The sequence below is a fragment of the Trachurus trachurus genome (assembly GCF_905171665.1).
Source record: "Trachurus trachurus genome assembly, chromosome: 18".
NCBI classification, from domain to species: Eukaryota; Metazoa; Chordata; class Actinopteri; order Carangiformes; family Carangidae; genus Trachurus; species Trachurus trachurus.
The window spans coordinates 27,481,668-27,507,614 of NC_139909.1; the positions used below are offsets into that span (position 1 = coordinate 27,481,668).

Consider the following 25,947-nt stretch of genomic DNA (forward strand, 5'->3'; position numbering starts at 1 on the left):
TGGCTGGCCTTTTGCTCTATTCCCTGCCACTGTCCCAACTGTCCCTGACACGAAATGTGGAGAATGATACACCACACTCCTCCTCCTCCTCCTCCTCCTCCTCCTCCTCCCCCCCGCAGCCTCCCTCCCTCCCTCCCTCCGCTTGAAACACACACGCACCCACACATACACATAACAACTATTGCTCCTGGCACAGTGTGTTTGACACCTCTTCAAAACGGGCCGACCGTGAAAGTCCACAGTCTATTTTGGGCTGCAGTTGTTAAGGGGTGGTTACTCCAATAAGTTCCCAATGTACTGCCAAAGATAACGGCGTAGAAGCGTGACCCAATGTCTCTTTAACCGCAGGTCCCCGCTCAGATTTCATGTCAACTTCAACCGTTTGATTGATGGAAACGTGTCTCGTCGCTTTTGGGCTTTTTCGGATTCCATTGTGGACATCCCGGTGGCGGTCGCCCCGGCATGCGGCACGGCACATCACACGTATATACAGATCAAGGCATTTACAGTTGTTGCAGGTGGCGGCGAATGGGTTCACGGCTTCACGCAATTATGCAAGAATCCTGGCACAGAGTCGACCTTCTGACACGCCGTCTCTGCTGTACCTGTCCTGTTGTGAGATCCTCTGATGAAAGATGGACAGCTGGGGGGTGGGGTAGGGGGGGAGAGAAAAGGGACAAGGGCAGATAGAGAAAAGTGAAACAAAGGGAGGTGCGGAGATGGACAGACAAGGCCAGCAGATGACAAGATAGACAGACAGACGCGAGGACAGATGGGCGGTGAAAGAGACAAACATATAGAGTAGGAGACAGCTGGACATGTGCCAGCCTAATCAAAGCCCGTGGATTGAAATAAAAGGTTGTGGGCTTTGCAGGTAGTAAAATAAGATGCGACGGCTTAAAGCATTACTGTGATAGCATATAGGCACATGCTGTACTGTATGGAGGCTGCGCCTGCAATGCAAACTCTCAGCGATGGCATCAGACTTCCCAAAGGCATCATGGGGGTTTTTGTCTGGCTTGTTTGTGCCTTTTTGGACAGATGCTCCGGCGCTTATTCTTAAGTAAAGGCAGATTAGATTGATTGGGTCATCTTGAGCGCGGGCTTTGATAAAACATGCTGTGATAAAAATGTTTTCCTCAGGCAGCTCTTTCTCTCCCCGCAAACACGTGTAAGCATAGATTAGCTCACACACTTGTTGGCGGGGAGGCGCTCCTGTGAGCCGAGACAGGAGCGCACACAAAGTCAGAGACCCTCTGAGAGAAATTGTCACGCCCACACACACACACACACACATAAACACACAGACAGCACAGACAGCACAGGCACAGACCCTTATTGTCCCTGTTCCTACTCCCTGCTGAATACCGGGTTGCGTTTATTTTGCAAATTTATGCTGACATTTGAGAGTACACCACCCGCACCAGTTCACCGCTCCAGCAAAGGGTGTATGAATTATCATATTCCACTGTATAATATGATTTTCTCAAGTGAGTCTTATTAGAATACACCATACTTTCCTCATCTCAACTTCCCTCCAGTACTTACTGTGCTGATACATTGTTTGCACTGTCTGATGGAAGAAATCCTCCATCACTGTCAAACTGAAGGCAAACAGCGTTTTCAGACCTGCAGCGACGCCGTTTCAAGATACACAAATGAGAGGGAGCGCAGACAAGTAGGCGCAGACGTATAGCAGAGAGATGCAGACTTAGGCTGTCCAAGCCCGTGTCATCTTGGAGCGTCTGTCAGATCCACTCCACAACAAGAGCTCTCAAACAGCCGCCCCACAACACTGTGGGCTCTGCCATCCCCCTCCCTCCCTCCCTCCCTCCCTCCCTCCCTCTGTCTCCCTCCCTCCCAAGGCAAAGCATTTGTTCCTGGCTGATGGGAAGTTGAAGCTGCAGTGGCTAAACAAATATATTCTGGCCTTAGACGGACGCTTCTGGAAAGAGAGGCTGGCAGGAGAGAGGGAGCGAGGGGTAAAAAATAAAAGAATAGGGAGCAGGAGGGGTAGATATGGCCAACAGAAAAAAATAGTCCCCTTCAGGGAATGTTTGGTAAAAGAGGAAGGGAACATCTTTTGGTCTGGCAGCGGCTGCTTGGCTGCCTGTCTAGCTCTCTTCCTCTCTCTCTCACACACACTCACACACACACACACACACACACACTCAACCTACATTCCCAGTGGGGCCGCTGCTGCTGATTGAGGCATGGTTTGGTGTTGGTGCCCCAGCTGATCCCCTGCCCCCAGTGGATACCCATCTCTCTCATCACACTGGAGCCACCAATGTGTACATGTGCATGTGTGTGTGTGTGTGTGCGTGCGTGCGTGTGTGTGTTGTTCTCCTGTGTAATTGAGACACCCTATACAAAGATCAGATAGTGGTCTTCTCCACCTAGACATAACACTTTCAGCTCTTTCTGTTTTCTGTGTGTGTGTGTGTGTGTGTGTGTGTGTGTGTGTGTGTGTGTGTGTGTGTGTGTGTGTGTGTGTGTGTGTGTGTGTGTGTGTGTGTGTGTGTGTGTGTGTGTGTGTGTGTGTGTGTGTGTGTGTGTGTGTGTGTGTGTATTGGGTGGAAATGACTATTTTTAGTACCTGGGGTAATCTCCACTAAGAGCCTTTCAGGGCTGTTTCACTTTAACCTGGCCAAAACACTAAGCCAATAATCCACCGCCCCCCCGACTCATACTCTCACACACGCGCGCTGCAACATGTTGCAACGATGCCATGCGATAAGACGGCTCCTCTCTGTATTATTTAATAGTGTACACTTCGGAGCGGCAGGAAGGCACCTACGCTGGATTCCTAGAATGCTTTAATACTCTTCCTCTTATGCAACGACAAGACAGGAACCGCGAGAGGGTGTTTGCATAGAGATGAAGCCGACTGATCAGAGAGTGTCAGGGAGAGGAGGTAGCTACAAAGAGAGAGAGAGTGAAAGCAATAGCCAGTGGTGAGAAAACAGTGTGAATAACAGAGGAAAAGGGGAAACCTCCAGAAAGATAGAGAGAGAGAGGGAAGAGGATGGAGAGAGGCCTTCAATCAGTGATTGCTGTAATTCATGGTGAAGCGCTATCAGTCTTGGGCGATAGGCTGCTTCCCCTCTCCAGGAAAGGCCAATCGATCCCAGGTGTGTCAGTGTGTGTGTGTGTGTGTGTGTGTGTGTGTGTGTGTGTGTGTGTGTGTGTGTGTGTGTGTGTGTGTGTGTGTGTGTGTGTGTGTGTGTGTGTGTGTGTGTGTGTGTGTCCCGTGCCAGCGGGCCCAGCAGTGGCAGTAGCCTTGGCCAGCCCTTCTGCTCTGGTAGTTTGCCACTTTCTGTCAATCTCTGTGAGTTTGTAACACGGCTTCTGGAGAACTTTGTTGATTCTGGACGATAATGAATAATTCAGTGGACAAATGATCTGTTTTTAGTGATGCATTAAAAAAAACGAGCTAATGCAGTTGTGGAAGAAGCTGGCAGATATTTAAAAGACTAATTTGATACCACAGTGAAAAGGTAGTGGTTCACTGTGGGGAATGTGTAACGGTGGCATCTTTGGCCACACCCAGCATCACTGATGGATGTATAGTAGTGTGTGGGTGTGAGATGTGCTCAGCTGCACTTCACCTGACACTGAAGTCATTAGGTCAAACAACTAGAGATCATCAATGAGCCCTAAGTTAGTTCTGATTGGTTCTGATGATCAGTGCTGTGGCAGAGGAGTTCTTCTTATCTTCTATTAAATTCTTAAGAGATAAAAAGTCATTAATTGCATCTACTCAAAGTCTTTGATTATCATTTCCCCAAGTTTGATTTCCTGATGTTTTATGAATTTATGTTTTTTTTTCCTTTGGCCATACGCACTCCAGGCTTGTAGTGTACATAGGAATGACTAGTTTTCCCTGGTTGCGAGTCTATTTTTAAGTGCTTTGTCATCCATGCAGAAAAAAACCCCATTCTAACTAAGCTTTATGATGTGCACTGCATGCTTATACCTCCAGCTTATTTCCCCCCTGAAGCATTTAAGTCTGCACAGGCCTCAAATAGTTCAAGAGGCTCTCCGAGGCTCTGCTGATGCATGAGTGACTGGATGCTTGGATGACTCACTTGCTGCCCAATCAGTAGCTCCTGAGCCTCGACTGAAAGCAGAAGCTTTTGCAAGACGTTTGATCTCTGCAGATAGAAAACAGTCCTTCTACTGTACTTTTTTGGAAAACAAAAACTTTTGTGGATATCGATAAATGATTTGGTATAGAGGACCAGCGGAAGAAAAGATCTGAAGGACCAGGCCAGAGGCTGCAGCTTAAGAAAGGCAGGTGTTTATACTCAGTCCTAATCAACTCCTGCAAAAGTTTGCACATTTTATTCTACATAGTTATTTGGCATAAGCACAGCTAAAGCAATCCAGTTTCTTACCCTGTGAATTGTGAAAGTATGTGCATTGGGAAATTGTGTGGTGGGGTAAATCTGCTGCACGTATCTGCTCCGACAGTGCTGTTGACCCCAGGAAGTCGACAGCTCTAAAATTGTCTGCTTGTTAAGCTCTTTCCAGGAGACCATTTTCAGGCTGTTCTGTGGTCAGCCAAAGCTCTTTTCATATGGCTGTGGGCTGTGTTGTATAATAACTTGATGGGCAGATTGGGAAAGGATTTCGAGTGTTGGACGCTTGTCGTCAAGTGGTCAATGGCCATTGATCATTCTGCATTTGGCAGACGCGGCGTAGTATAGTAGTGTGTGCAGGTGTGGTGGGTGCGCTCGGCTCAGTGCAAGCTGTGGAATGTGAGCCTATCCAAACTCAAAGCAGCACCATCAGTATTCCGTGGAGAACAGATCCTAGATTAAGATGAAATACAGCTCAACATTCGATGTTGATGCTACAAAGAAAGGTTCTGAGAGCTCTCATGCCCCCCCCTCTCTTCTTATAGTATCCCTGCTTCACGTCAGTGGGCGCACGACTCCTTTGATGTATTTTCATTTCTTTACTTATAAAGATAGGCGCATCCCCACATCGTTACCACTCACACAACACACAAAGGCTTGTGAAGTCCTCTGTGTTTGACCACTGCTTGCACACATGCAGCATATGCACATATGGTACTTGAAAGTATGCAAGAAAAAAAAAAAAAAAAAAGCTCAGATAACACGCTCACAAAGTCACGACACGGATAAGAGGCATACACACTGCAGTGGCAGCCTCCTACCTGGATCCAGGAGCGACAAGGAGGCACTCGCTCGCACACACACAAGTCAAGGTAAAAGATAATGCGTTTATTTAGTAATCAGCAAATAGCTTTTATGCAGTGGGTAAGTGGTGAAGCCTGCGAGGCCTCGATAAGATCGTTTGCTTTCAGGTGTTTCCCTGTGGCACGGCGCACGCCATTGAGTGCAAATTGAATAGGGTGACCTTCTTAGCCGCAGAATCACATTGACTGCATTTCCCTCAAAAGATTCTGCCATTTCAATCACCATAAATTTGTGACATTGCGTCCTCTGCCGTACGTACGCGCAAAGCCCCCACGCACACGAGGATTTAGAAAAAGACAATGACACAGAAACACACCGACTGTTTGAAACTCTGTAAACCACTATATCTTGTCCCGCTGTATCCTGGCTCTCCTTGCATTGGCATCTTTCCGAGGAAGACATTACTGTGACAAATGAAACTCCACAAACCCTCAATGGGCTTGGCAGGCCCTGAAAGGTCAGGAGCTGCACTGGTGTGTGTGTGTGTGTGTGTGTGTGAGAGAGTATGACTGTATAAAGGTGGTGTCAGTGGCGGATAATAACCCTGACTCCTCGCTGCAAAAAAACAAGAACTTCTGGTCCATTCTGCTCCCCTCGCACATCTATGTAAATGTCAGAACCAAAGTGACAGCCGTCTTTGCGGGTGTAATTGTTTTATGGACGGTCACTCGACATCCCAGCCAGCGAATATGGCAGTGTCCATTCAGCAAGATGAGCACTGGACATAGTCCCCGTGCTCCTTTTTCCTGTCTCCCCCTCCCCTGTGCTCCTCCAGCACATTATCAACAGTGTAACAGTATGTTCAAAGGCCCCTTGCTTAGTGGTGCACATTCAGAGCTGCAGACTTAAGCAAATAGCTATTTGCATGCCATTAAGCGAAGAAAAAAAAAAAAAGAAAAGCAAAGTGAAGCACCATTCTTCATCCCATCTCTGCATCTAGTGGAATATTCCTTATTCGCGGCTCCAAATCTCTGCCTTTCTCCCCCCTCCCACTGTGACCGTCGGAGCGAGTCGGAAGCAGAGCAATCACAGCAATCAGTGTTTTCTCGTGCCAGGCCGATTGGGAAGTAGCTGCCAAAACAAAAGAGTGAGTGTCCAGTCATTATGATGGTGTGTGATTCTGTGGTGTTAGCAAATGGTTGCTTGGACCATCTGTTGGACGGCTGGAATAGGAAAACAACAGCAGCTCGGGGCAGAGCTTATAGATGGGGAAGCTCCACTAGGACACACCGAACCCCCCTGTGATGCTCTAACTTGTTTGGATAGCTGTTTGAGAATGTGTATGAGTTCATATCGACACAAGCTCGCCCGCACTGTATGCTGTTTGGATGGGAGTTATTAGATTATCTTTATAGAGCTGTCATAAATATAAAGAGAACATTTCATTAGTGGTTTGTAATGTCTCACGGCTGCTGTTTGATCTCTGCTTGTGCGTGTGTTTTAGTGGAAAAGGTACACAACCCAGCTGCATTGGTTTCTGACCCAAAGTCAGACAGAAAGGGCCTGTTTGGTGTGAAGGCATGTGACAGCCTCAGCTGATCTCAGCAGATGTGTGACAGAGTTCAGGTGGTTAGTTTTAGCAGCAGGGTTACCAGTCTAAGGATTTTTTTTTTCCACAGAGAACTAGAAAGAACAGCACTGTTAACATCCCTTGGGTAGGTGTCTCAATTGGATCTGGTCTCTGTCAGGATGTGTAACAACAGTTCTCTTTCTCTCTTTGGCTCGCTCTCACACACTCACTTACAGATATCTCCTCTTCTCACTTTCTCTTCCCCCCCCCCCCCCCCCCCACCCCCCACCCCCCATCAGCTCATCCGATAGTGCTCTAACAGTCTCAAATGGTTCCCAGGAGACGCATCGTCTCCGCGCACACACATCCTGGTCCTCATTGATAGGTCGCACCGTTTCCCTCACTGATTTAGAACTCATGTAGCCTCCTAAACTGAGACAGACATTTTGGCATGTAAACAGTCAGCTTCTGCACCAGCACTTATTCTTCAGTCAGAGAGCTGCCATTCTTTTCTTTTTGCTTTGTTTTCTTTTTTTGTTTAAACAGAGGCACAAAATAGTGAATTTCTGCCAGGACCAAGGGATTATCACAAGGCCAGTTGTGGTATTATAGCTAAGTAGGATGGAGAAGCCTAAAATCAGCCGCCTGGTGCTTGGACCGGACAATCTTTCTCTGCATTTACAGGGCACAAGATTTAGCAACTAAGCGGCCAAACCATCATGACAAACAGAATAAATACTCAACACACAGTACTGACAATAGAGGAGAGACAGTGGTTTAATGTGCAGTGTTGACATGTTGACCCTGGATATCTAGTCCATAGGATCATTTGTGTAGGAGAGTGTTTCAGGATGAGGAGCTGCTCTATTGACGATGTAGTCGGCTGGAAAACGAGCACCAACAGGAGCCTTCAGCTCGCTGCGACGTGGTGCAAAGCCCCGACCACAATGGAGGTTTAACATTTAGTTTTATGATTTGGAACACTGTCAGACTGTGCAGCCGCCGCCTCTCTCTCTCTCACACACACACACACACACACACACACACACAGACACACAGAGGGACTTAACAGTGTTATGTATGGTTTCATTGCTCCGTATAGGCCATAATCACCCTCTCTCCATCTCAGTAAGCTCATGCTAAATGACCAGACATCTCTAGTGGCTGCCATGATTTGTCTCTCCGCCGTGCATCGTGCCATACCTTAACCCTCCCCACCTCTCTCCCCCCCCTCCTTCCCCGCTGCCATATGTTGTGGCTGTGTGACCGGCCGACGTGTCAGGCCTGACTAACGCCTTAACGGCTCGGCTGACTTTGATTTATTTCCTCTGAAATCTGGGGGCCGGGGGTAATAACACAGAATGACATTATTTGTTTATCAAATCCAAGGCTGCTTTTCTTGGCAGAGTCGAGATGTGACGACTCGATACCACCACCGGCCCACCGCTCTCCACGCGTACTTATAGCCGCCACAATTTGTGATCGCGCCATGATTAGAAGGTCTGTCAGTTCGCTTAACCTCTTCCAATGGAATTCTTTTGAAACCTGACAGAGCAGAGAGCTGATGAAAAAAGATTGAGATGAAGCAACGCAATTAAATTGTCAAGGCTCAGATTTAACCCCACCATGCAATTTGAGGGCCAGTTTATTAGGTGTTTTCTGTGTGAACCAACTGGTTGCTATTCCTCTATTTGCAGAAAAAGAGAGGGAGCAAAAAGAGACAGCCACAATAAACAGTACTTTAAATACCAGATGACCCATTTAATGGGAGATATTTTATCTTCCCACATCCAGAGTCTGTCTCACTTGTTCTGCCTCTCATTTGAAGATAACGCCGCTGTTTAGTCTGTTGAAACTTCATCTCGCTGTTATTCAGTGATCAGGTCTATCATGCTGGCACTTTCACAACACATTTGGTTCCTTTTAACATGTAAATGATGCATTGCCCCGAAAAGCTCGTTAAAATTTGATCCCTGGCAAATATGCTCAGGAGCTTGGAATCCTGAAGAAGCAATTAACAGATTTAATTTGGCTATTTGCCCCAGTGTTCAGAAGTGAGTGTTTGTTTAAAACAGCACCCTCACCTTCTGTTATCAGCTTGCTGAATAGTATCTCCTGGAACACAATGCTGTGCTATGGAACTCAATAAAAGAGTTAAACGCAAGGACAATCTCAAAGACAGCCTGCCTGATAACAAAAGGCCTTCACCTAATAATGAACAACTGGAGTTGGCTTTCTTTTCTCCAATGTGGGGGAGCTGGGGTGAAGGAGGGGAGCGAGAGGCTCTGCCAGCACTTGCCAGCATGTTTTATGGCTAATTGAAGCATTTGGAATAAAACAGGCTCAAAATGGCACCCTTTAGAATTGAAGCGGGGTTAATATATTGTGATCCCACAATTAGCCCAGGATTGTTAAGATCTCTTTAATTCGGTGAGGTCCATTAAGCGGGATGGGTGAGAAAGTGCTCCCGCCGAGACAATTTTTCTCGTCTCCCTTTGTTCCTCCTGCCCTCTTTTCCTCTCAGCAGCTGCTGTAGTAATCAATATAAGTGGACATGGCCATAAGCGGGTTGCCAGGTTATCCTGGCGTCACCCCCTTTGGGTGCCATATAGCTCCTAAAGTCCATCCACACAGAGATTCTGTTTATAAATAAACAAGGGGCAAGGGAGGCATTGGTAGTAGATTGACTTTGGTGCGGGAACTCTGCAAGGTGTGGTCCTGCAGCTGGCATGGCCAAAGCTGGCCCTCCTGGACGGGGGTATTAGATCACGCTCTGTCAGGAGTAAAAACGATCACTGAGGTTTGCTCTTTACCCCAGTTTCTCAAATCCCCACTTGGCCCATGAGTGCCTCCACTAGAGCCACAGCAGCGGCTGCAGCCTGATCGTCACGACTCAAGGTTTTACAAGTGTCTCTTTCAGAATATGAGAGTCCTTTCTGGGTTATCTTCGGGGATACAGTGTGCCTGTGGGAGCTTGCCAATTGGTGGAGCTTTTTGAAACAGGATTGAAATCACTACATTCGAGCCTTCCACAGCCTCAGAAATTCCCCAATCCTTTCCAAACCATGACATAATGAAGCCCGCACAGCCCTCTCAACTTTTAATGTAACTAGTGTCACAAAGTGCCATAGACTGCAGTTTTCTACAGAATGTATAGGTGTGAACTTGCTCTGGAGAGGTGAATAAAGCCACACCTAGATACAGCATGGCTTGGATGGTTGGTTAGGTTGGACCTAAACAGATGGCTGACTCATTAAAGACTCATTTGTGATGATCTAAAATGATCCTACTTTAAATTTCTCATGCGAGGGTAGCTATATGTTTGAGCTAAGAAAAGGCTCTGGCTTTATCAGCGGTTAATACCTACCCGCTTAGTGCTCAGGTAATAACTTGGGATGCTGGAATACGGTGAGCATTTCAGTAGCATAGGGTTCCAGCACAGTGGATTTGAAGCTGCTTGCAAGTAATTAAACAGCATGCCACCTCATACAGAGCAATTTCCTGCAAGGCATTTGCTTGCCAGTGCGGCATGGCCCCAGTCTACGTCGTGTTATCTCTGTGAAATATGTCCCCTTTATCATTTTTTAATAATGACTGAGTGCTCATGTTGTTAGGAGAAAATCTACTCAATGAGCATCAGATTAACGTTTTACTTATTGTTAGCTCGCTAACTGAACGTCCGAGATATCTGTGTCATCTTTAAATGAAAATTGGAGGGGGTAAAGCATTAGAATGGCCTCTATCTCATTGGTGAATCCAAAGCTGCTCCAAAAGTGCCAACCATGGTGGGTGTGTAATTGTGTAAAATCAGTGGGGTAGACAGAAACAAGCGGGCGGGTAAATTTTGTGCATGTGGGATTCAGAGTCTTAGGGGCATGGTGCTGGTATCTGAGAGGTTGGTGGCCCCCTCGGCATAATGATGGCCACACGCCGTTGCCGAGCGATGATAATCCTGCCATGTGCATAAAGGGATTTGTTCTTGTTGGGCTGGCCACAGAACGTCCCGGGGTGACGACGCTGTTTATCTTTCCGCTGTCTTAAAGTCCCCTGGGCTTTTATGGCCCTGGAACTTACAGTTCCTGTTGTCACTTGTCACAAGTTGTCACTTGTCTGTGCAGAGGCAGAGCCGTGCACACACACAAACACAAACACACACACACACACCCTTTGTCAAGCATGCTGCATTCCTCTCACTCTTAATATCTATCTATATACATTTTCTCCACTCTTGTTTTTTCACTACTCACATGCATAGTTATTATCCCCAGTAAACCTCCCATGTTGATAGCTGGCAGCTCACATCTCTCTTTTCCTCTCACTCTCAGTATTCATCTCTATATATTCATCTCTCCGTCTCTGTATTTCTCACACACACACACACACTCTCTCTTCTAATCTCAACCATTAAACAGCCAGCTGCAGCAAGCAAACAACTCCTCTGGTACATCAAAGAGGAGCTGAGTGGCAAGAACAAGCTTTATTTTTCCTGAAATGTTGATGGTAACTTCCCGGCTGTTGTGAACATCAGCTGTTATGCCAACATTTTAAATATATCACATTTAGCCAGAATTAGTGGGTGGTAATTCTCCTTATCTGAGGATTGCTTGCAAACATCTTGTCGGCAAGCCGATCGTCTCTCTGTTCCATACGAGAGAAAGGAGAGGCGACTTCCGCTCATTGTTTCCTTTTACCCCCACAAACCTCTACCCACCTCTACCCATTCCTGTCCTCCCGAGGCACTTGCTACTTGTCAGCCCTGGTAATGGGTTTCTTGGGGGGGATATTATTTTGGTCCAGTAAGCTGCGTGTTCAAAATATGAGTGACAGGCTTGACTCACTTGCACACGGAGAGAATTTTGTTTTTAAAAAAGGCTGCCCGGATAGCGCCAGCTCAGCTGCTGCAAAAAAAAAAAAATAGAGAAAAAGAATCTTCCCACTCTATTAGCAATGAAAGTCTGCATGCACCCACCCACCACCTTTACTTCCCTCAAGAAAAAAAAAAAAAAGATGCAACTTCCCCAGACTAAAATGTCCTATTTTTTCTGTCTCTGTTTTTCTGTCTCCCCCCCCCCCCCCCCCCCCCCGTTTTCGCCCTCCTAAGAAGATAGATGAAGAAAATGAGGCCAACTTGCTGGCAGTGCTTACAGAGACTCTGGACAGCATCCCGGTGGATGAGGACGGATTGCCTTCGTTTGAGGCCCTGGCAGATGGGGACGTGACCAATGCCAGTGACCGGAGCTGTCCCTCCTCCCCCGACGGCTCGCCACGCACCCCAGAGCCTGAGGAGCCTTCCCTGGTATGACCAACAGCTCCTCCCTCACATTATTCTCCCATCACCACCACTCCAGGGTCAAAACATATGTTATTCCTGAGACCTGACCCCCCAACACTGCACACACTGCTGCTTTTTTTTTTTTTTTTTTGCCAGTCCATGGCAGACACCAGATAAGACTCTTCAACCAGACTGGGCAACCAAAGCCAGCCATGTGTCTGTTAGTCCTCTGTATTAGGCCGCGCCTGATCCTCACTCTGACACATCCGCCACCATGTGTTCACTATATGTGCAGTCGGAGCATGAAAGAGATACAGATGCAGGGAGGAGGGAAGTAAATGGAACAGATCAGCGTGTTTGCTGCTTAGTGATAATTATGTAACAGTGCTATTGTGGTGCCAGTTCAATGATATGAACACTGTGTTGGGGCCAACTGTGGTTGACACGGTGCCACGAGCCCTAAAATCAAGCTAGTACGTAATGAAAATAAGGGGAAAAAGAAATCTATCTCATCTCATCCGCTCCCAGCGAGCCTCAACTAATCCCCCCGTGCCCCAGTCAGCTTTTTTGGCAAAAAGACAGGCCTGTCAATAAGAAGTCAGCTTACCTTTGCGCTTCCTTGTTTATTATTTTTTTTACACATACCCACACCATCTGGGCATTTTTCTATCTGAAAGGCTTTGACCTAAAATGTTATGTTATGTACAGTTATAGTCCATTTTATTCCATGCCGGTCCCCTCCAAAATGACCTTTAGCCACTAACCTGAGTGTGTTTATTCAATCACATTTGTGAAGCCTGCTGGCTCTGTGTATATACAAACACCTGCACAGGCAGAGAAACTACTGTCACATATTATCAATTTCTTGAAAATATCTCTAATCTTTCAGACACGTCAGGGATGTAATCTCCTGTAGCTGCAGTATTGCTCTTTGCATGTTGTTCATTTACAAAGTAACAGGCTGTCTAATTGAAAGGAACTGGCCATTTGCATAAGCCACACTCCCCCCTCCTCCTTCCCTCCTTCCCTCCTTCCCTCCTTCCCTCCTTCCCTCCTTCCTCACCACTTTCTCTTGTTCTGTTTGGGTCCATTCGCAGCTGAAGAAGCTCCTTCTGGCGCCCGCAAACTCCCAGCTCAGCTATAATCAATACACAGGTGGCAAGGCACAGAACCATGCAGCCAGCAGCAACCACCGGATCAGACCACCACCTGCCGTCGTCAAGGTAGGGACACACACAAACACACGCACGCACACAAACAAATACATGCACTGCCATGCTGTTTCGCTCATGTACACACATTTTTTTTTTGTTGGCGTTTGTTTATCTCTCTCACTCTGTTCTTCCTCTCTCTGGTTGCTTGCTCTCCCTCCCTCCCTCTCGCTCTTTTCTTGTTTTGGTGGCCGCCTTTAGAAGATGTTAGACTACTGCTCTAGTCTACTCTCCCAGGGGGCCATCTCGTAATGAAAACAGGCTGATTGCTGTTGGGCTTTCCAGGCGAGGCATCGGCACCGTTGTCTCATTAGCTCCACCACTTATCCGCCTTGGTATGGTGCCTGTTGGAAAAAAAAAAAAAAAAAAAAAAAGGAGCAGCGACAGGCACTCTTGTGGCAAGATTGATGCCTTGAGATGACAAGATCAAAATACCAGACTTCATGTTCTCATTAGATGGCTCTCAAAAGGGTTTTTCTCTTAAGGGGTGGGATTGATTGAGATTAAATTTAGTCAGTGTAAGTATCATATGTTTATGAATGTGAATAAATAAAGTATGTGATTTCAGTAATGTATTTATGTCAGAACTTGACATGCTGTATGTTCGGCCTCATTTACAGCTTTAAGCGCCTGATCATTTGCTCTTGTTTGGGAAAATGTCCCTGTTATGCTTTTTTTCGCTCACGCTTAAAATCCTCTGAATGTAAAAAGCTTTTGTATGATCACACTGTCTGGTAAACACGACACAGACACAGATTTGTGTGTGTGTGCTGCGCCTACTATGTTTGTACATGTAGTGCGTCAACCCTCCTCACAGAGTCTATTTTCATACCGTGCCTTTGAGTCATCCATTTCTGGAGCACGGCGAATGAGGACTCCCGGAGGACATGGTGTGCGTACAGAGTGGCGCGGTGGTGCTCGGAGGGGCCACGCAATTAAGATGATGGGCGGACCGCACTCCCACCATCGCCTCCCAGACAGTCGGGCAACCGCTGTGCTCCGAGTCGCTCCACACTCTCCGCTCTGTCTCTCTCTGCTTTTATTTTTGTACCAAATAAAGCACATAACAGTTTTCACAACTGGACCGACTGCTCTGCACTACCAACAGAGAGCAAAACTTTTTATTTAATCAAACTTCTCTCTTTCTCTTTCTCTCTATCTTGCTGTGCTGCACAGACGGAGAGCCCCTGGAATGGCAAAGCAAGAGGGGGCTCCAGCCAACAGAACCGCCCGGTGAGGCGGCCTTGCACCGAGCTGCTCAAATACCTAACGGCCACCGATGACATCCTGCTCCACACCAAAGCCAGCGAAGCCAAGAGCACGTGGGGCGGCGCCAGCGGCAGGGACAAGAGCGGCCTGGGTCTGGGCGCCTCTTCCTCCTCCTCGTCGCCATCCTCGTCATCAACCTCCTCCTTCTCCTCCCTCTCCTCCAACTCCTCTTCATCTTCCTCCACCACCTCCAAGAAGAAGTCAGCTGTGCCATCTCAACAACAACAACAACAACAGCAGCATCAGCAGCATCAGCAACAGCAGCAGCAGCAGCAGCAGCTGCAGCAGCATCACCAGCGAGGTGAGAGCCGGGCTGCAGGCCAGTGTAGTGTGGCTGGTGTTGGGGCTGGGAAGTGGCAGCGTTGCAGTCACGATGGCGGTGTTGAGGAGTCGGAGGGTGCTTCTATCCCTGTCGGCCACAGAACCTCCACCTGCGGCCATGCCCGCCCCAAACTGGAGCACGGGCCGCCCAGTGAAGAAGGAAGGCCGCCAGGCGATGCGGGCCGCCTGGCCGCCGCTAGGTTTATTAGGTATATGCATTCTTATTCCCTCCCTCCCAGAGAGGCGAGTCACAGCTGTGGGCATTGCCGAGAGGCTGCGGGCGCCACTCAGGCTAGTGAGGGCTTTGGCAGGCAAGGCCGTAGTAGCAGCGGCGGTGCCGGCCGCGCATCACGTAGGCACATCACAGTGACTATTAGGAAAAGAGATGAGAAGCCGGGGCACCCCTTACTCAGCCAGCTGCTCACCTCCAAACATAGGCCCGCTCAGTACCGGGCCCACCTTCTCCCACTTCAGACTCCCCCTTTACCCAGCACTCAGAGCAAATTAGCAGGTAAGAGGTGTGAGAGCCCAGCCCAGGCCGACTCCAAGCTGGAGGAGGAAGAGTTCAGAGGGACCACTGATATTAGAACCCCCCGGGGGGTCAGTCAGGCCGATGAGCCCGACTCAGAGCCCCTGTTGTCCCCTCTGGCCTTAGACCTAGAGAGCTGGGTCAGCCAGGCAGATCCAGTGCTAGACATGGGCTTTGGACTAGAGCTGGGGTGGCCAATCCAGGGGGGCTATGGGGAGGATGTTGACCATGATGATGATGATGATGGTGTTGATGATGATGATGATGACCATGTCATGGGCAGCCCCGCAGCGGTGCTCTCACAGGGCCCACCAAGCCCACTCTTCCCAGATACTAGCATTGCAGAGCCCACCCCTCCCTGCATCAGACAAGGGCAAGGGCAGCCACACAGGCAGGCACTCAGCGAGCCCCCCGACGACCAGGGCCTCCCGTTGTTAGGTAATCATGACTGCATCCCCCCCACTGGCCTTATCTCTGCTCTCTCTTCTCCCTCTCCTGCTCTAACCACTTCCCAGTTTGACTTCACAACTAACCCCCTATTCTAATTCGAATCTAACAGTCATTCTGAGGGGCATAAACAACAATGACAACAAACAGCCTGCTAGCCAATGCTTTTTGCTAGTCCCGAAGGCATTCTTTTTCAAATTGAAATCGAGTGAAGTTTAAAAAAAATGATAAATGAATGAATCAAATGGAGGGGGTGGGAAAAGGGGCGAGCCTTGTCTTGCTACTTTACGTGTTGTATTCATAAAAAGTCGACCCTTGAACCATCTTTTGCTGATTGAGCTGAGTGTGCTGAATATGTACATTTAGACTCAGAGCCCGGGTGCTGCTCTATAGCGTCGTGCTACTAAAGCTATGTTCCCTTAGCTGGAGCACAAGTCGGCCAGAGCCTCGGGCAACTGCACAAGCTTCCTTGACTCTCCTTTCTTCCTTCTTTTTTTCCCCTCCTCTGCTGTTGGTGCATGCGTTTATGACTTTATTGTCCAGGGAGGGGCTCACCCACTGTCATGTGTCTTGTTTGTGGCATCGTCTCTCTATGTCTTTATTCCATTTTGATCTGTTTGTTGTCTTGAACAGGTTATGTCTGTGTCTAGACACCTGTGAAACATGTACCATCACTTCATCCTGCCTCACAGAGTGAACAGTCTATCCCTAAGAGAATAAATTGTTAAAATGGGGTCAATCTAAAAAAGATATGCTCACTACACTAGTGTCCATACAGGGACTCTCTAACCAGGGATGGGTGTTTATTTAGACCTATTTGCATTTAACGAGGTAGTTTGAGATTAATAGTTGCAGAATGTGGACCTGTTCTCTTCTGCCTTGAGTGTTATATCTAGATCAATAATTACCCATGCTCCTTTGTGTTCTGCAGCCAAACCAACCACCTTGCCACTTCCTTTGACCCCAGAGTCTCCAAAGTAAGTGTGAGAAGTTTTTCCACATTATTCAAGGCAAAAAGCAACAACAACCTACAGAAAAATGAGAAAAGTCAAAGAAGACTATATAGACTAGCTTCAGAGTCGAGGCATTTTTGTGACTCATTTCCATTTCTTAGATCACAAAGGCTTGTAAGGTCCTCCTTCCACCTGAGAGGTAAAATGTTGCACCTTTTTTTTGTCTTCCAGTGACCACAAGGGATCACCGTTTGAGAACAAAACCATTGAACGCACATTAAGTGTGGAGATTGCTGGAACCCCAGGTGAGCACACATTTCTGCTTATTTAAAACGCATGCAATTATTATTAATGAAAGTCTCACTTCCCTCTTGTTAGATAGTAATGGGTTAACAGTGGCTTTTCTTGCATCGTGATAGTTCCATCACAGTTCAAAGTTCAAGGTGAAGGCAAAGGAGAACATTTATGTGCCTGAGTATTGATTAGGCTTTCCAATCTCTTCAGGGTTTATTAGCAAACCCCTCCCAACCTCCACCATCTCCCATCCCCCGTTACTGAGGTGTTAATATGCTTTTCCTCTTCCTCCATCAGATCCTAATGTTCTCTGACTGACAGCTTACTTAGCCTACATATCACAGGAAACACTGAAATGGCAGTGGAATTGTTTCAATTGTTTTTGCTGTGTAATTTAGTTTTGCATGTATGATCTGTGCCTTCATTCCTACATATACAAGCAATCTGATCAATTGGGAGTCAGTTTGTAGTGTTTAGACTCATGCAAAGTACGAAGTCAGTGGGAGGGTTTTTCATCATCATTACTGACATCATCGAGTTGTACTTAAACTACATCAGAGGAAAACTATTATAGGCTAAAGAAGAAAATACAAGACAAAATGAGGAGTATCTCAGCCAAAGCTTCATGATTGGGGGTCAAATCACGCTTTCTCCCTCTGTGCAAATTATGTCTGTAATTACCCCCCCCCCCTTCTACCCCAGATTAATCATCCATGGTCAATAAAAACAAAATGTCTGCCCTTTAACCCCTCACACTGTGTGATGTTGCGGTGGTCTCTCTGGGTATTCATTTACCAACAGGGGGAAATGGCCCTCATGCATACCTCATGTCTGCCCCCCCTCGCGCCCTCTACTCTGCTCTTGCAGGGGATGGAAATGTGTGGAGGTCTCACTCTGTCAGCCTGCCCTTGGTTGAAGTGCCAAAGGGGTCAAAGGCGACGCTTGTTGAGCCCTAAAGAAAAGGAGAGATCAGGCCTGCTTAATCTCTGGGGCAATCAAGCAGAGTTAATATTTCTACCTGTTTTACTGCACGTGGGCGAGTGTGTTGACCTGTGGCCAAATCAGTGCGTCCGTTCTGTTCCACCGCGTCCATTTTGCAAGCGCAGTCAAATAGAGCCCTTCACCTGACTTCACCGCGCTGCGCAAATTTAGGATTGAATATTAGCAGGAAAAGTCGTTAGTCCAGAGAGCTCCAGGTTACTGAGCCCCCTCTCCTACTTAGGGATTAGCTTCTGAGTCTCGTGCTGTATGAGACAGATGGATATAGATCCCAGTAAGCAGAGATGAAAGCCTTTGGGTCGGGAGTTACACGTCCTTTGCAGATTTAGAGTAACATTCCACTACAATAGAGATTATGGTGGTGTTACTGATAACCAGGTGGAAGTTAGCCAGGTGGGCGGTCCGACCGTCCGTCCACCTCCAAGCCAGGTAGACAACTCTGTGACGGAACTTTCCATGCAGTAACATTTTATTTTATGCCTTTATGATGAGTTGTAGTAGTAGTGGCAGCTGTTTCATAGAGAGATAAATGTATTTATCAGTTGAACATAGACCTGGACAAGTTGTGCTGAACCAAATTACGTTTAAAGGGATAGTTCACCCAAAATTCAAATTTCACTCATTATCTACTCACCCTCATGTCGACTAAGAGCTGTGAGAATTTTCAGAGTCCTCCGTCCCTTCTCTAAGTTACGGGGGGGTCTGCGCAGCAGTATTTGTCCATATAATGGTTGTCAATGGATACCAACTTTCTTCGTCCAAAAAGACACACCAAAAAACATCCAAATACCTCCATAGTGCTCGTCTGTAATGTCCCTGTTGTATTGAAGCCCCGACATGAGAAATTGTTCCGCCGGTCAGTACAAATCACAAGAGATTTGCACTGACACAGGAAGAGCAGTGAACCGAGACACTGGGAGCTTCCGCTACAAACAAGCTTAAAATATAGACTTATTTAATTTCTTTCGGAACGATTTCTCATGTCGGTTCTTCAATACAAGAGGGACATTACAGACGAGCAGTATGGAGGTATTTGGATGTTTTTTGGTGTGTCTTTTTGGACGAAAAAAGTTGGTATCCATTGACAACCATTATATGGACAAATACTGCTGCACGGACCCCCCCGTAACTCAGAGAAGGAACGGAGGACTCTGAAAATTCTCACAGCTCTTAGTTGACATGAGGGTGAGTAGATAATGAGTGAAATTTGAATTTTGGGTGAACCATCCCTTTAATACTACGCAATAGCACCTTTTGAACTGTTGGCTGCATGTTGTCCTGACACTTCTGAGAGAGGTACAGTAAAGCTACAGCCGCCAGTCAGACCCCCCTGGGATCTGCCTGTTCAGGCCTAATCTCTGCCAAGCTAATAGATTTACCCTGTGCTGCCGTGTTGTCTTTAATTACTGTATCTCATGACACTGGGGTGGTCTGTGTGTTGCTATTTGCATGGCTTACCGGCGGATCAACTCTTTAAGCCCAGAGTTGTTATTCGCTCTGAGGTCTCCTCGCAATTTACAGCTGGACGAGAAAAAAAGAAAAAAAAGATTATAAAACCCTCCTCTTTCCGTCTGTCTTGCTCACTTGCTTCACCGTTTTTTCTCTCCGGCGGCTGTATGATTGGTGTTCACGTCTGTGGATCATCCATCACTAGCAGGATTGACTGAGAGGCACATATTTATCTAATTCTGATTTATTTCACCTCTATCACTAATGGCTCCTAGTTTATGACCCCACGCGCACATTGTTTTGGACAGATGGTGCTTCATTGTTGAATCAGAAGTTCCTCAGGCATTGTGTAGCACCCGCTCTCCCGCTCTGCCCTCTCCTTTTCGTAGCTCATTTCATTGGCATAATGCATTTATGTGTCTATATTAGAACTGAGAGAAGGGAGAGTGGAAGACGAGAGAAAAGGGAGGATAGAGAGGAGTGGGGGCTTGGAGTCCTACTTACAGACACATCCAGATAATAAGTAGGATGATAATCCGTTGGATCAGGCATTCCAAACACAGCAAGTGGCTTCAGAAACTTGCATTTTTATGTATCAGGCTCCCACACTGCCTTTGCCAAGCTGTCTTCTCAGTGCATACACTAACACTGGATTTGAAACTAATAGCTGTCATTTGGTGCAATTCACTAGCAAAGGGAGAATGATGTGCATTATAAGAAAGTCAAAGAGGTAGGGAGAGCATAGGTGTTTCAAAGTGGCAGAGTTTGACTGGGGTTTGAGCGACTGTTTTGGAGTGTGTGTGTATGTGTGTGTGTTCTCTACAAGATAGAAACAGGAAAAGATGCCAAGAGACAGAAAGGGACAAATAGAGACTGATCTCTGGAAGATGGCAGGCAGGAAGAGAGAGACGAAGGGAGAATTCAAGACTAAAGGAGATGAGGAAAGAGAGAATGAGAGTAATGGTGGTGGCTGTTTGTGTGAGTGCATTAACAATGCTATAAAGTGGGCTCATCTCAGGACTTCCCATATAACTGCCATCTGTCTGGTTGTAAATCTGTAGAAGGCGGGGGAAGAGATGGGGGGCACAAGCACTAGTGACATGCCATCTGAGAAGAATGACAACCCATTTGCCAGTACTTCCTGTGCTTCTATGACATAGCAGACATCTCGCCATGGCAACATCAGCAGGCAAGCCAACATGTAAATTAAGGCTAGTGACATATCCTCCTACTTTGGTTCACTGAGACGATGCTGGATCATTGTGAAACATGCACACAGTCATGTCAGTGATTGTTCTTTCAGACTGATAAAAAAAAGAAAAAAAAAGTCTTTGGTCTGATTTGGATGAATTGGCTGCTGTCCAGTGCAGACATTTGTGTGAAGCAGGCAGAGATATGATACACACACTTTAATTTTTCCTCTCCGGATGCATTTCAATTGTCCTCTACGAGGTTTTGTGTTGTGTATTTTTTCATGAAAAGGGATCTTTCCAAGGTCAGAGAAGAAGAGGGTGGCAAGTCATCCGTATTACAGCAGCGCCATATTAAGTTACACCAAGCATTACATTAATCTGTCAAGATTGCAATAAAATAGAGATCAGGATTAGGCCAAGTGAAAGTGAATATTTTAATCAGGCATGTATCTGTGTCCACTGTCCATAAACTGACCTGGGAGTTTATAGATGTGTGATGGGGGGAGGGAGAGGGGGGTATTTGGAGTGGTCTGCATTATGATTCCATTTTCATTTTATTGTCCCCCCTCCCCGCCCCCCCACCCCTCCACCAACCTCTGTCTCTTCATTCCTCTGCAGGTCTGACACCACCTACCACGCCCCCACACAAAGCCAGTCAAGAGAATCCTTTCAAAGCATCGCTCAAAACCAAGTTGTCTTCATGTTCCTCCTCAGCTTTGGCATGCAAAAGAGCCAGGTTGAGCGAGTCGGGCCCCGGCGCTCTGGCCCCGGCCCCGGCCCCAGGTGCCTCAGGCGGGGGCCCCAACAGGAAGGGTCCTGAACAGACTGAGCTCTATGCCCAGCTGAGCAAAGCGTCTCCGGCCCTCCCTTACCCTGAGGAGCATCGCAGCACTAGCAACAATAAGCGGGCGGCGCCCCGCGGCTACAGCGACCATGACTATTGCCAAGCGTCAGCTAGCGCTAAGAAGGACGGCGGCGTCGCAGCCACTGTTACCATGACTACAGCAGCGGAAATGACAGTCGCCTCGGGTGCCGCCGCCGCTCCCGCGCCCGCTGCAGGCACAGTGGAGGACAGGCATGTCGAATGTAAGGACTCAGCCATGCCACCATCCGCTTCATCATCTTCATCTTCTCGCGCTCCATCATCAGCTTCATCCGGTCCGTTGGCTCCGCAGCAGAATTTAGCCTCCGTGGTCGGAGAAGCGGTCCGGGTCCGGGGGTTAGGGAGGCAGACCCTGACGCAAACCGCCCAGATCCGCTCGCACGAGGCCGCTACCGACAGGGACCAACAACACCCTTCTGCCATCAGCCGGAAGCTCCTGTGCGACCAAGAAATCAGAGCAGAACTCAACAAGCACTTTGGCCACCCTTTACACGCCCTCTACAGTCAGGGTGGTCAGGAGAGAGATCCAGGCAGCAAACCCATTAAAAACAAGTCCGCAGCCCCCCAGCCCCTGGAGGGGGGACAGGGTGACTCCTCCTCCCAGAAGCCGCCGGGCTCCAGCTTCCTGCATCCAGGCTTCCTGCCGTTCCACGACGAGCTGGAGCTGGGCGAGGGCCGCGAGAGCCGCTTCCTCTATCCGTGGGAGGGCACCCCTCTGGACCTACTCTTTGACTGCCCCCCCTGCTCTCCCTCCTGCTCCCCGCCATCCAGCTGCTCCCCTTCACGAGGCTCCGTCTCCCCCCCGTCCTCCCTCCTCCTCTCGCCGGCCAGGCCTTTCTGCTGGACCAGCGCCGGCTCCCGCTCCCGCTCTCGCTCCCACTCCGGCTCCCGCAGCTCCTCCTCGCACTACCGAAGGCGCTCCCTCTCCAGCTCACCTGACAGACGCCCCTCTTCCTGGTAAGTCATCTGCCTCCCTCCCTCTCTCTCTCACACACACACACACACACAAATACACACTCATACACAGACATCTCCTGTTTCTTTTGGCTGAACCTTGGCTGCTCCCCACCCATGCAGTTTAAACAGGGCTTGGAGCTGGCGGGGGGTCCAGCTTAGGAGTGTAAAACAGGCTTGATCAGTCGTCAGAGCCGATGTCAGACAGAACAGACCCCGGAGACTCTTAGCATGGGCTCTTGACCTCCTGCTAGTCTTTGCTTTGCTTGAACTAAATGCAGATTAGATTTGTCACGCCTTCCGCAAATCCAAGTTGTCTCCAGTTGTGACGCTAACCAATTTCTGCCTATTAAACCAGGTGGCACTTTCATTTCTCGGAACAGACAGTGAGGAGAAGGGATCGGTTGAATGGTGCAATGAACAATGAACAAAAAGGGGGAAAAAAACACCCAAAACATGAAAGGTGCCAGAGGCGCTGGACTTTTGAACAGTATCAGTTTTCATCTCTAGGCAGGGAGTTATATTTGAGTGTCTTCCTAACACTCCCCTCCTCACTCACTCCCTTGCATGCTTCTGTTTTTTGTTTGATGCCGGGGCTATTGTTTTAAGCGGCAGCTGTTGTTTTTACTGAGTGGCAAACCCTCCTCTTTTACATCCCCAGAGATGAAAGCCAAATCCAGGCTGTGGGAATGTAGTCTCAAAACCCCTCTCAAAAGAGTCTCCTATCATCATAGCGCTGTGTGAGAACTACATTTCCCATGCTTCCCTTTGATCAGAGCCAAGAGGCTTTCTGTTTGGGTGTTTTTGTGGTGGAAGAACAGAGTCGAACCATAGTTGCTGAGAAAGATGTGAGTAAATTCAGTTTGTCAGTAGTAGCTCATTGAGCCTCAGCGCAGGACTCCACTGCAGTGACTCAGTTAGTTTGCCTGATTATTTAAAGGTCAGTTTACTCCACAGAGCCAATAGAATCACTTTATCTTTATTGGGACCTTGTTCTACACCAGCTCACTCACAGATTAGATCGTAATAGTCCCAAATCTTTCGATCAGAATCCGACGGTGACAAGCCTTCTGAAAATGCTGGATGGGGATTAGAGGTTTGAAAATGACAGAACAAGAAGCTTGTTATATTTTGATGCAAGGAGAGATACTGAAAATGTCAGCAAAATAATTCTCCAAAACCCTCCTCTCTGTTCAAGTTTCACAGCAAAAGATCCTAGATCTTTCCAAGCTGCCATTGCTTTGCTTCACTGAGCTTCCTAAACTTCTCTCCCTCCATTATTCAGCTCTTCCTTCTTCAGCAACACTTCAATAATTAAGCATCAAGCTTAAGGAGTGCAGGGGTACAAGCTCTCCAGTCAGGCCACCAGGGCCTGCAGTATTGACCATTTCCTCATACAACATAGATAGAAGGTGCATGCTCAGGTGTGTGAGAACGAGAGAAAGTCGTGCACTTCTCCTGTGGTCCTGGGTTAGATTAGGACGAGGCCAGAATGCTTTTATCTGGAATTAACCCAGTTTCTAACATGTTAATGGGTTTTCACAAATATCAAAGAAGTTAATTTAGTTCCCAAAGCCACGAAGAAATTAACCAAGGTGTCACAACTCTGCAGTGTGTTTCATTCCTTTCCGACCATCACTCCTGTGATGGGGCGGTTGGCAAAAATAAGTTTTCAGTTTTAACATGTCCTCTCTCTTCCTCAGGTCTCGTCACAACACAGACTCAAGCACCTTGCGCTCCAGGACTTCCAAGAGCCCTCACCCTCAGGCTCGATCTCCTCTCAGTCGCAGGCCAAGGTGATTATTCCAAATGAATTATTTACCCTTTAATTTGTTGTGCGTGATAAACATTAGTTTAGTCACATCGTGTTGGGATAAATGTGTCTTCTTAGAGCACCGCATGATGAAAAGAGGCTAAAGGAGCAGTCACGGCGTACGCTGAACTTTTCACTGTCACCACTCACAAGTAGTTTGGTTTCTTTATCGTCGAGACTGAAGCCTTTTACGCAGCCTGTCCCATCCACACGGAGACGCCTTGACAAACATTCAGGGCAAATATGTTTAATTGATCATGTTTTATTGGACTAGTGACAAGAGAATCCCAAATCATACTGATGCACATTACTTCACTCATGAGTCGATGCTCCCAGCTGTATAATGATGCTTATTCAACTTAGTGCCTCTGTAGTTTTCCATGAGCCACTGCAGAGGGGACCGTTTCATATGCAGAGATGTACTGACACAGTGCAGAGAGAGAGAGAGAGAGAGAGAGAGAGGGAGACTGACACCATCCCAGCGCTCCGAGCTGATTTGGCACCCACGTGCCTAATGACACCCGACAAGCCCGAGAGTCGCTCATCAGTCGAAAACTTAACAGACACGTCTTGTGCTAGTGTGGGGTGGAGGGAGGTGGTGGTGGGTGGTGGGGGGTGGGGGGGGAGAGAAAGTTGCACTTCTTGATGAAGCCCTAACTAAGCAGAAAGTAATGACATGTGAAGTTGTGCTGACAGTTGCAGCTGCCTGGCTCCCCGACCGCGTTGCTCGCCGGCACTCCCGCGGGCCTTTCCTGCGGGCTCCGTAATCATATCAATGGCAAAGAGACATCTTATTAACATGTCCATTTCCGTTCCCTTTGCAACCCCCATTCTCCTCAATCAGTGGTGAGAAAAAAAGGGGGACTGCTCCTTGGTGAATACTGGCAGTTGTTCTTCATCAGCATCAAACGAGGAGGAGGAGGAGGAGGAGGAGGGAGGGGGAGGGGGGATGGATTTAGAGGACGAGCGAGGACGGTGATGTCATGAGTCTCTTCTCCTCCACAGGTATGACAGCTATGAGGAGTACCAGCATGAGAGGCTGAAGAGGGAGGAGTACCGCCGGGACTACGAGAAGCGGGAGTTCGAAAGAGCCGAGCAGAGAGAGAGGCAACGGCAGAAAGCAATAGTGAGTCAACAGACACCACTGCCATCTCATTCCCTCCATCACCCCGTTGTTTGATTTTTTTTTCCTGTGCTGTACTTTCTGTCTATCCTGCCGCCGCTGATAAAAGACCACATGCAATCACTGCTGTGGCACATGTACAAATTCCTGCAAACACACTGAAACCTCCCACAGACACACACACACACACACATTACTTAAGATGAGACAGCCTCCAGCCCAGTGCCATGTGCCTCGCCGTCTCTCCGCTGAAAGAATATATACAAAGTGAGTTCCTGAATGATTCAGGCGACAGGCCCTTCCTCTTTATCTCCCGGTTGTGTATTTTTAACGTCTCTGTCATCTGGAAACACTGTCGACTCTTATTAATCACACCACAGGGGTAAAATGTTAAAATAGTGGAAAACAGAAACTAGGAGAGCAAGACGGGGAAAAGGACAAAAAAGGAAACTGCTACTGATTCTCTTGAGCTCTTTTTCCTCCTTCTTTATCTATTTCA

General features: G+C 47.8%; 1 protein-coding gene across 3 annotated transcripts in view; it reads left to right on the forward strand.

Annotated features, from left to right (window-relative positions):
- Window positions 1-25,947, forward strand: part of ppargc1a (peroxisome proliferator-activated receptor gamma, coactivator 1 alpha) — a 38,006-nt gene that overhangs the window by 6,285 nt on the left and 5,774 nt on the right. The window contains exons 3-10 of one of the 3 annotated variants that reach the window (XM_083992924.1): window positions 11,840-12,034; window positions 13,108-13,233; window positions 14,398-15,778; window positions 16,719-16,764; window positions 16,972-17,045; window positions 21,294-22,515; window positions 24,216-24,308; window positions 25,331-25,451. In XM_083992924.1, coding sequence (XP_083849050.1) covers window positions 11,840-12,034; window positions 13,108-13,233; window positions 14,398-15,778; window positions 16,719-16,764; window positions 16,972-17,045; window positions 21,294-22,515; window positions 24,216-24,308; window positions 25,331-25,451 — 3,258 coding nt within the window. The remainder of the gene's footprint in view (window positions 1-11,839; window positions 12,035-13,107; window positions 13,234-14,397; window positions 15,779-16,718; window positions 16,765-16,971; window positions 17,046-21,293; window positions 22,516-24,215; window positions 24,309-25,330; window positions 25,452-25,947) is intronic. The other 2 variants (XM_083992925.1, XM_083992926.1) reach the window with 2 other exon arrangements.